This window comes from Hermetia illucens, chromosome 3, assembly GCF_905115235.1.
Source record: "Hermetia illucens chromosome 3, iHerIll2.2.curated.20191125, whole genome shotgun sequence".
Classification (NCBI taxonomy): Eukaryota; Metazoa; Arthropoda; class Insecta; order Diptera; family Stratiomyidae; genus Hermetia; species Hermetia illucens.
The window spans coordinates 104,522,899-104,534,348 of NC_051851.1; the positions used below are offsets into that span (position 1 = coordinate 104,522,899).

Sequence of the window (11,450 nt, forward strand, 5' to 3'; positions counted from 1 at the left end):
TTTGCAGTTGGCCTCCTAGTGGGAGCTTCGTGGGGGTTGTGGTTGCGTTCAAGCGAGCAGAGACCTTCGGGCCTCGGCATGGTGTTGCGTTTCAACACGGGTGCCGTACTTCTTAGTCGATAGAGATTTAGGCAGGTCTTGCATCCACCAGTATGAATGAAATTTTCTACCATTTTGCCCGGAGACTTCTTCTGCTCCAGCATCAAATCTCCTTTTTGGGAGCGTCTGATTCGGCTGACGTTTTCTCCAAGGTCCATCAGCTCAAGATCAGATTTGACTTTCCTGAGGATATCGGCGTAAGACATATCATCTTTTTTGGAGATGATAACTAATTCGGGCCGTAATCTTCTTTTCGGTGTCGCATTTTTCTTTCCGCCAACCTTGGTCCATGCTTCCTTGGTTCCTTTTTGGGGCTTTGCCTCCCTTGGGTCAATTGGAGCCGGCGCTGTAGTTTCCACGATTTTGCTAACTTTTGTTTGCCTTCCCTTTTCTCGGTGAGAGGCCTTTTTGCCTTTTCGCGTCCTGTGAGGATCCGAAAGAATCGTTCGCACCTTCTCTACTCGTCTTTTCAAGCTTACCGCCCTTTGGATTTTGAGGGGGCGTCACTTGTGTTACCTGGGTGACGCTTAATTTCTTCGCGGTATTTTTTTCGTCCTTGGCACCATTGTATAGTATACGAAAGGGACCACATTTTTGATTGTCTGATGCACATTATGTTTGTTCTTTATAAATGCAGACAACTCTACTACTACTCTACTATTTACTGTGCCGTAACTTTATTCTCCTTCTGCTCCTCTATGTTTGGTTTCATTTCTGGGTATCCTTCCCATAGCCAATATTTATCCACGGCTGGGCGTTTACTTCCCACCTACCCGGCCTGCGCATAAGAATGTCCATACACGCACGCATATATGTGCATATTCCTACGCATCCGCCGAGCATTCCCATATCCGCACAAAGGGGCGCGCCTAATGGGAGATCTGGAAACTCCGCACTGCCCGTCTGTCTGTCACACCCGATCTATTCGGAAACGGCTAAGCCGATTGCCACGAAAATAGGTGAAAGCGTGTGATCTGTTGTTTCCTTTACATACAGCAAGTGGCGCTATTTTGTGTTAAGTGCAAGGAGGTCCCCATACATGTGAATGGAGGAGTGCAAATTTTATTTTTATGGGGTATCAACTGAAAGGGCTCAATAAGTGCTTTTCAAAACTGGTTCCGTATTTGATACCGGGTGAAACGTAGGGGAGTGAGGGCTCAAAATATGACCCCCAAAAAGTGTAACAGATCTCGTTCTCAAATCAACTTGGTGTAATGTATTGTATTGGTGTAAATAAAGTTAATAATAGCATATTTCCACATTTTAGAAATTTACCCGGCAACCCCCCTTATATCCATCCCCGCTACGGGAATAAGGGATAACATAATGCTCAACTTGGTCAAGTTTGTTGCCATTTTTCGTGAATTTCGTGCATTCTACAATGTTCATGACGTCATTATCACATATCAATTCGTCAATACCACACCAAAGGGAGTTCGTATGAATGAGGTCACAAAGAACTATTTTGTTTTATTCGTTTTGAGAATGATGGCCAAGCTCTGGTCAATAAGACGGATTTGCGCTCAATATAATTCGTAGGCATGTCGTGTTCTACGAATTATATAAAGGAGCACTCAACATCTGCGAGCCGCTACGGTCACGCTGCTCAGACGCTGCCTCACCTCTGCCCTGGTAAGAAACCGTAAAGCCGCCATCGCTTGCTATTTTGTTTTAGTTTTTTAGTCATTTGTGTATGAATATCAATTACTCCAAACAGACGTGTGTGTATGTAGGTATATAGTATATGCGTGCTAATGAATGCGGGTAGTGTCTAATTCAGATGGATATATTTGTTCATTAAATCAACCGTATTTAATATACGTGCTATATATGTACATATGTATGCGTTGGTGCACGAAGTAAATCGGAAATATAGGTACGATCAATTTATATACGTGCATATATATGTACAGTATTCGGAAATAAGCAGTTTGTTTGTTGAGGGTGAGTATAATATCTATAATAATAATAATAATCGTTGGCGCAACAATCCATGTTGGATCAGGGCCTTGAAGTGTGTTAGAGCACTTCATTCAAGACCGTAAGGGTACACTAGGAGGCAATGTGGTCAGCATTGCGCTCGCCCGAGATTATTACCCTGATTTGACTCAGGTACTCATTCACAGCTGAGTCGACTGGTATCCGACGTCAAATCACGATACAAATTCCACTGCCACCAGTGAGATTTGAACCGCGACCCGCCGCACGACAGCCTTGTGCTCTAACCACTCAGCTATCCGGACACAATATCTATGGCTGTAATATGTACGTATGTCTTGCAGTTTGGAAAAATATGAAGGATTATGTTGGATTTGTAGCTACATAGGGATAGAAAATTGTGCGTTGAAGTTGAACACAAAACCTTTATACCCGAAACGCGAGCTTCCGGTATTCTGACTTATTTGGGGTCCACATGAATATGTGAATGAGGTGAACCCAAGTTTCATCCACAGTAACGAATCTACGCAAAAGTCGTCGGGATTTCTTTTATAGAGTGCCAAATTCGATATAGGCACAGTTTTCCGGTTCAACTTCTGAGGTTCCAAACAGAGAGCTTCTTCATGCAGAAAAGTGTATCTCGAATATGTGTACATGTTTATTTGATATTCCAAGCTTTGGCACTCTACCATAATTTTATGAATTTTGCCAATTATCTCAGTAATTGTGGCCTTAACGTCGTTCAAAATAGTATATTGGTATATTTTGAAAATTTACTGGGAACCACATTAAGTTCATCCTAAACCCGTAAAATTTTCACTAATATGAATTTTCATATGAAGTCGCGTACTGGAGTTTGGGGGAAATCGTACTACTATTAACTCAATTACAGTAGGTCAAAGTTGCAACTAAACCTTTCATATCTAAAGCGCTGAGCTTCCGGTTTCTGACTTGTTTTAAATTCCGCAATTCACTGCATGACTGTTGAATATTATGGAGAGAAGTTGTTCAGTGTTTAATCCATTTGTTGAAATTTAGTTTTCCAAACAGAAGTCTTTGATTATTGAGTGATTTCTCCATTTTCGTGTACACAATCGAGGCGTCTTCTTAATGAGCTCTTAATTGTATGGTAACACATCAATTGACTTAAAAGTTGGCTCATAGAATATAAGAAAGCAGTCGTACCTCATGACGTCATGTCTTAATCAAGCCGGAAACTTTTCACCCTGCCCTCGTAGGCGGACTTTTAATGAATATAAATTGTATAAATTAACTTTAAAATTTGTCAGTCTTCATGAAAGCAAAGATTTCAATATTATAACATTCTAAATGATTTCCCCATTTAAGTATTTTTTTGTCATTTTGCAGTTAACAAATTTCGATGGAACATGGCCAGTCCAATAAAACTGAAACTGCGTGTTCCAATTGTCGACCGAGGGAATTGCTCTCAAATTCTGCAACCTTACGGAGTGAAGTTGGGTCCTAAACAAATTTGTGCCGGTGGTGAAACTTCGAAAGACACATGCTTAGGTGACAGTGGAGGTCCTTTAATGCGATTCGATGAAGCTCTTTTGCGGTGGGTAACCCACGGAGTAGTCAGTTATGGATTTACACAATGCGGTGTCAAAGGTTATCCCGCCGTTTATACAAATGTTGCCGAATATATAGATTGGATATTGAATGTAATAAAGAATTAAAACCAGATTAATTATGTAAATGTTATTTATATTGCTAATTTATCATGATTAAATGTGTTCCTCCAAGTTTCAAATCTTACTTTCATCGACTGGATATTCACTTCATTTCTCAACGAATCATCGACAAAAAGCCAATCAAATAATAATAATAATTTTACGATGGTGCCGAAAACAAATTGTTATAATCACCTATACATTATCAATATACCAGAACGGGTTGTCCCAAATTCTTCTTGTCTGCGCGAAAAGATAGGTTTCTTTGTTCTTCTGATAAACGTTCATTTTTAAACGAGTATTTTTGAAAACTAAAAACAACCGTTGACATGATCTTGAAACGTCGATCACAAAAATATCCCAGGTGGTAAGATTTCCGAGGTGTTTCAAATGCAAAGAATATGTTCTAATTTAATGTTACATTGACAATCTTCCCCCAAACCGTTTTTACTTTAATTTGTTAAAAATATGCAACGATTTACAAAAAAAATCAAATTTCGATCTATTTTTGGTCCATTAGACGCTATACAACTAGAAAAGGAGAGGGCGACATATCTATTGATTGACGAGAAGAAATAATCTGATATATCAAAAGGAAGACACACCACAAAGTTAAGAAAAGCAACCTATAGGAAATAACTCTTGAAGATAAATGACGAAGCAAAACGTGATTGGAGAGACAAGAGTTTTGCAATACCGAAGAGTTATCCTTCCTCGTTTGAGAAGTAGTTTTTGGTTTGTCAACAATCGCAGTTTAAATTCTTCTAGGGACGGGTGGACAAGGGTAATAATGACGGAATGTCCACACACCGCCAGGCACCCGACAAGTCCCAGTGCGCTACCAAGTGCGGTATCAAGTTTCATACAGCTTCAAAGGTAAGTGTATTTTATATGGTGTATTTCTGGAAGGGACAAGATACGAAATATTCAAAATCATAAAAATCGATATATAGAAATCCTGAAATCCCTGATTGCGAAAAGGGCTCCTTTTGAATTTGACAGCACATTATTACCAATAGGGACAGGATGTTCACTAGAGTCCCAATGCATTATTTCTCTCGGACCCTGGTCCAGAATGCATTGCCCATATTGCTGAAATTCTCGTTCAAATTAAAGAAGGCGGCTAATCGGGCAAGTTTACCGAGGAATTTGCGATTAATCTTAAAATCAATCCTAGTTTCTTGTAAGATACCAAGAAACCCACCACTATCAAATACGTGTGTAACAGTCCATTACTATAGTATTTTCTTATTTAAGTTACCAGCTCACGAATTCTTTTCCTCCTAGACACCTTTGAGGAAAATTTGATTCTACACCCAAAAGGGAGCCACTTTCTTAGGGGCCCACCAACTCTCTGACATTACATATTAACTCCCTCTTTTTCAAAAGGGTTTCAGACAGCTTACTAGTTCATAGTTAAAATACAGAATTACCTTACTGCTTACTATAGAACTTCTATATTTTATCACATTCTCTTTTCCATGCATTTCCAAATATGTGTAATCTTCTTCAAATTTAAAACTATCACTTCCACCTAGCAAAATAACTAGACATTTTAATTGGAAACAAATTATCTGACTTTTGTATCCAACTGTTATTGAGTAGTTTTTAAATCGTCTGCCTGATGTAACTGAGTGTGACATTACTTTCTCTTCTCACGCAATCTCCCCAAGAAAATCGTGCTCTTCTGCTACCTTAGCGCCATTCAAGAGTAGTCTGTGTTACCAGTACCAAATTTGGACATCCAGATCTGTTTATCTATATAGTTCATCTACAAGTAAATTGTTTCATTTAATTTACAAAGGAAAGTAGTTAATGTGCCATCTTTACACGTACCGTACAATAAGCAACGTATGGCTAATGGATCACAAATATGTCCAACCTAAAGAAGGGAACGATGTGCAGGTCCTCAGACATGGACACATATAACCCCCTTTTCAAAGAAAGGTTAACATTATCTGCAATTGTCCGTAAAACTTTTCATTCGAATATATAATTCGTTCTACAACTAGGAAAACCATTGTATAACTTTTTATTCAATGGCAACTCTGGCCAATTTCATGTGCATATGTAGATCAACCCAAACTAAAGAAAGTGAAAGCGTTTCTTTCGTCACTACTTGATAGTGGTATTTAGTGTATTATCGAGAAATACCTGGCCAGCAAACATCCAATATTGATTTGGCTTCTCGGATATCCACATTCACACAGCGCAGCTGGTAAAATGGAAGTCTAATGAATAAATCTAAATGAATATGTAATATCTTAGCCGACCGCCATGATATGATAATACAATATAAATATAGTTAAACATGTGACTTTCTTCGTGAACACGTTTATTCGTTTGATCATCAGGGTTGGAAGAAGTAATAGCCACAGAGGGAATCGATAACACTTCCGACACAGCATCCCAAATATGCAGATCAAAGACTTGTTCATTCGGATAATGAGCATAATCCCATTGGGCAGCATGTTAAAAATCGGTCTATAAATGCTTCTGTAGGTAGATATTGATTTGATAAAGGCAAAAACCTTGGTTTGAAGCTACACTTGAGACAATTTTAAATATTATATGCAAGTTTAGGTGCATGCATGAAGTCGAGGAATCGGATGCTCTTCCTAAACAAACATTGCCTATTACTGAATACTGTACATATATATGCGTATATAAATTGATCGTACGCATATTATATTATATATTAAATACCCCCGGAATTAGACACTAGCGGCAAACTCCATTAGCATATACATATAAATACATATATATATATCTGAATAAATAGCTAAATAGAGAAAAACAGATGTTCCTATTCGGCGCCCCATTTACTTGAACTCGCTTTGTTCCGGCATTGACAAGTTGATATATAATGATGACGCCACGTCTTAGAATGCGCCCAATTCACATAAAATGGAAAATTGTCACCTTTTCTAACTTTGTTAATAATAGTTAGATTTCCTTAAAACTTGCTAAAATGATACCTTATATTATCCCTTAGGCCACTACCAAATTTATATCCCAGGGATATGAACTTAAGGGGAGTTTTCGAGTAAATTTCTAAAATATGATAATATGCCATTATTAATTTTATTTGAGCGGGTATTGGAATGGGATGTATTTTGAAGCCTAGATATTGTATAGATGTGATTTTTTTCCAGATTTTTGGCCTGGATAAGTTCTAAGAAATCGATCGAGGACGAGACTTTTCATCCAATATAAACAAGTCGGAATACCGGAAGCTCGTGCTTCGGGTATAAAGGTTTTGTGTTCATCTTATCTAAGCAATTTCAACGCACATTTTTCTACCTGTATCAGCTACAAAACTACGAGACATACGTACATATTACAGCCGTAGATGTTACGCTCACCCTAAACAAACAAACTGCCTATTTTCGAATACTGTACACATATAGGCACGTATATAAATTGATCGTACTCATATTTCCGATTTACACCTTATATCTATCTGAATTAGGCTCTACCCACAAAGTTCATTAGCACGCATATACTATATACCTACATACACACATGTCAGGCTGACAAATAACTAAAAAACTAAAACAAAATAATTCTTTTCCATCCAATTCATACGAACTTACTCCGTGTGGTATTGACGAATTGATATGTGATGATGACGTCATCGGGTTTTAGAGTGCACGAAATTCACAAAAAATTGTAAAGTTTCACCCCCTATAACTTTGTTAATAATAGTTGGATTTTCTTCAAACTTGACCAAATTGTGCATTATATTCTTCATTATATCCATGCCAAATTTTGTACTTCTGGGACGAACATAAGGGGGGTGCCGGGTAAATTTCTAAAATGTGGAAATATACTATTATTAACTTTATTTGTGCAGATATCGGAACCGGATATATTTTGAGGCCTAGATTTCATAGAGATGCACTATTGAGATTTTTTTTCTGATTTTTCGGTTGGATAGGTTCTGAGAACGAGACCTGTTACACTTTTTGGGGGTCATATTTTGAGCCCTCACTCTCCTATGTTTCACCCAATATCAAATATTGAACCAGTTTCGAAAAGTACTAATGGAGACCTTTCATTTGATACCCCACATGGCCACATTTTATGAAAAAAAATGTTGCACCCTCCTTTCACATGTATGGGGAGCCCCCCCTTAAACTTAACACAAAATGGCGCCAGTCGCTGCATGTAAAGGGAACGGCAGATTACATACTCCTACCAATTTTCGTGACCATCGGTTCAGCCGTTTCCGAATAAATCGGCTGTGACAGACAGACAGACGGACAGACAGACAGACGGACAGACAGACAGACAGACAGACGGACAGACAGACATCGAATCGATTCTAATAAGGTTTTGTTTCACACAAAACCTTAAAAATAGGACTAGCTTGGAAAAGTACTAATTGAGCCATTTCGTTTGATACCCAACACGGCTAGCTTCTGTGAAAAAAAACCTGCACCTACGTTTCCCATATATGGGGAACCCCCCTTAAAATCAACAGACAATGACGCCCCACACAGACCAGACATTCACATTAAGCTTCGTGACAAAACGTTCAGCCGCGGCTCCAACTAGAGTAGTTAAACACATGGGAGCATTCACTTACCATAAACGATACTATACTCAGAGAATTATGCCAGATGCCTCAAAGTGGAATAAACGACGAGATAGCGAAGTCACCTACAACCAAATCTAATTCCTAAGCGGTCCCAGTCGGTATCGCCCTTACTTTTATCGCTTCGGATGTGATGACTTTCCGTATTAGCAGGCATATGAGATGATTTTGAATAACGTAGGGCATGTTGAGACTTGCTGCGCACAGGGCGGAGTTGGAAATCATCGCCGGGTACCGTTGTCACCCGATAATTCTAGCTTATGAAACTATTAGAAAGGCAATGAAAAAAAGAATTAAGGCGTTCCACAATATGCTGACGGAGGAAGAAGGTAATAAATTACAACACGAGCCGCAGGCCTTAATTGATCCTACCCCGCAACGGAATTAATGGCGAAATGGCAGTCCATTGGGTTAAGTGTAGGAGCAGGTGGTGGATTTAGTGAGTAAAAGTCTCACAAAATCGAATGGCCGGACCCAATGATAGGTTTTCAACTCTTCCACCTTCCAACGACACGTCGGTGATATGGCGGGGTTGCTGTTACTGGGCGAACGGCGTGGGTAATCTGGTATTCGTGGAGGCGAATACGTACATGTACATATTTTAAAAAATAGGGTATTTGTCAAACATTCAAGATATGCTGAAGCAGCAACCCGAAACACAACGGGTGAAAAGCATCCATCTGGTAATTTTCAATTGTTCGAACCTACTCGAAACCTTTCCACAATCCTCAGATTACAATATTATTGAGAACCTACACGATTATGCCGAGGATAGGATGAAACGTTTTCTTGAATAATGGAGAAAAATTCCTGCAGAATATATCCAAGGTTTGGTGGAATTCAGGCCACTGGCCCGTAAAAGCTATATATGGTGCAAAAGGTCTCCATACGTTGGAGGAGGGTTTGAGGCAACGTATCTTGTACTATCCTTAGTAAAACAAAAGTAAAATGCTGAGATCACGGAAAGGGATAAATAAGTTTGTTAGTTATTCCATTATACTAAATCCTACCTGATTTCTCTCGGTGAAAGGTCCCGCGACAAGCCGACTAAACAAATGCATCCAATGTCCTTAAAAACAAAGCAACCATGTCGAGTCCTAAACCTCGGAGAAATGCTTGGACCTTCATTTCAATCGACGGAGCAGGACGGGCCCCGGTCCTGTCGAGGATTTATAAGGGTCCTGTTCGAGCAAAACAAATATTGGTACTTTCACTAAAAAGGCCGGGGAACTCGCAAGAGCCCTTCGGAAAGGGGCATCGATATCTGTGCTCTACAAGATACCCATTGGTCTGATGACAAAAGCTGCGACATAGAACGCGAAGGTGGTAAAAATTTCTGTAGATTTCTCTATTTTCATAGCCTACACACTCAATATGGTGCTGGCATTGTCTTCTCAGAGGGTTTCCGTGATGTCATTAAAGAAGTCGAACGACTTACCATTATATCAGCAAATAATAAAACATCCCATTTGAGAACTGGTGAAGTGAAGAATTGGAACTCAATACTGTGACTCAATGAATTCTTCAATCGAGTTATTGAAGAAGGTAGAACTCCATCTGACTGTCATGAAAGTACCACAGTTCGAATATGGAAAAGGAAAAGTAGTCCAGCAGAACGTCCAAATTGCCGTTCGATCCGGTTACCTTACCATGCCATGAAGATTTTTGAACGCATTCTTCACAACCGTATACGTTGAACCAATACACACTGCGCGGTTACTCATAGAAAAACACTGTGGGAAGCATCGCCCACTTTACGTTGCAGTTCTGGATTTGGAAAAGCCGTTTGACATGTGCTGCACGAACTCATGTGGTATGCTCTACAACAACACGTAGTGCCAAAGGAACTCGTACGCTAGGTTAAATTGAACTGCCACCATCCGAAAAGTAAAGCTCGAAGTGTGGGTTTATCAAAACTGTTTCGTGTCTCTGTTGATGTTCTCCATGGAAGTACTTTCCCATCAATGTTCTTTGTTCCTGTTATGGACACTGTCACATGGGACATTCAACGTCCAGCGCCCTATACACTGCTTTATGCAGATGATGTTTTCATGAGATTGAATCTGAGTAAAACTGGATTTTTGACTACCAATCCCCATGAAACAAGCACTATCACTGTCAATGGCAGTGACCTGCCCAGAACTCAGCGACTTAAATATTTTGGGTCAATGCTATTAGCCAATGAATGAAATTGCACGGTAGTGTCGTCCCCCCTGTTGGCTGACTATCAAAGACAATGAAAGGCGGTTTTGCGGTTATGGAGACGAAAATGCTGCGTTGGACTAGTGGCGTGACACATATTGATAATATCCGAAATGAAGATATCCGCCATCGATATGGGGTTGCAGCAATCGTGGAAAAATTGTAAGAGAGGCGTCATCGATGGTATGGTCACGTAATTCGTGCTAATGAGAATTCACGTGCCAGAATTGGTCTGACCATCGAAGTCAATGGTAAATGAACAAAAGGCCGACCGAAACAACTGTCATTTGGTACGCATGATGGCTATTTGAAAGCCTGGCAACTCCGTCTAGGTCAAACCTTTGGTAGAATAAACGGCACAAAGGCTAAAGAAGAATAAAAGATCTTTTTAAGCTAGTACACTGTGACGGTTTTTTAAGGTTTTATGTAAAACAAAACCTTATTAACATCGATTTACTGTCTGTCTGTCCGTCACACGCATCTTTCTCGGAGATGGTTATAGCGATTGACACCAGCACCACGAAATTCTGCAGTGATGTAGGCTATAATATAGAGCATGATCTTACCAGCACTATTACTTACTAAGTTATAATATGTTAAAATTGTTGCTTCTTTGCAAATTCAAGACTATGAATGTCAATATCATCCGGAAGTGAATACTTTCACATAATATATGCATATATTACGTGCTACGTACTAAGCCTTTCGTACCTCAAACGTCCAGCTTCCGGTTTCCCGACTTGTTTCTCTTTACGTATTTGTTAATTAATTATATTGAACTATGAAAATGTACAGTCAAAATTTCTGATTCAAATTCAGCCGATTTAGCCGTAATTTGAATCGCTTTTTCTACACTCAAATGCTGAAATGCGGAAAATGTTTAACTTTCTAACACAAATTTTTTTTAGCAATTCAACATA

The 11,450-nt window shown here is 39.3% G+C and overlaps 1 protein-coding gene across 3 annotated transcripts in view; it reads left to right on the forward strand.

Moving 5' to 3' along the window:
- The window catches only part of LOC119653035 (CLIP domain-containing serine protease 2), a 53,177-nt gene extending 49,423 nt beyond the window's left edge, over positions 1-3,754 (forward strand). For all 3 annotated transcript variants that reach the window (XM_038057484.1, XM_038057482.1, XM_038057483.1), the window contains one exon: positions 3,406-3,754. In XM_038057484.1, coding sequence (XP_037913412.1) covers positions 3,406-3,734 — 329 coding nt within the window. In that variant the 3' untranslated portion in view covers positions 3,735-3,754. The remainder of the gene's footprint in view (positions 1-3,405) is intronic.
- The last annotated feature ends 7,696 nt before the right edge of the window (positions 3,755-11,450 follow it).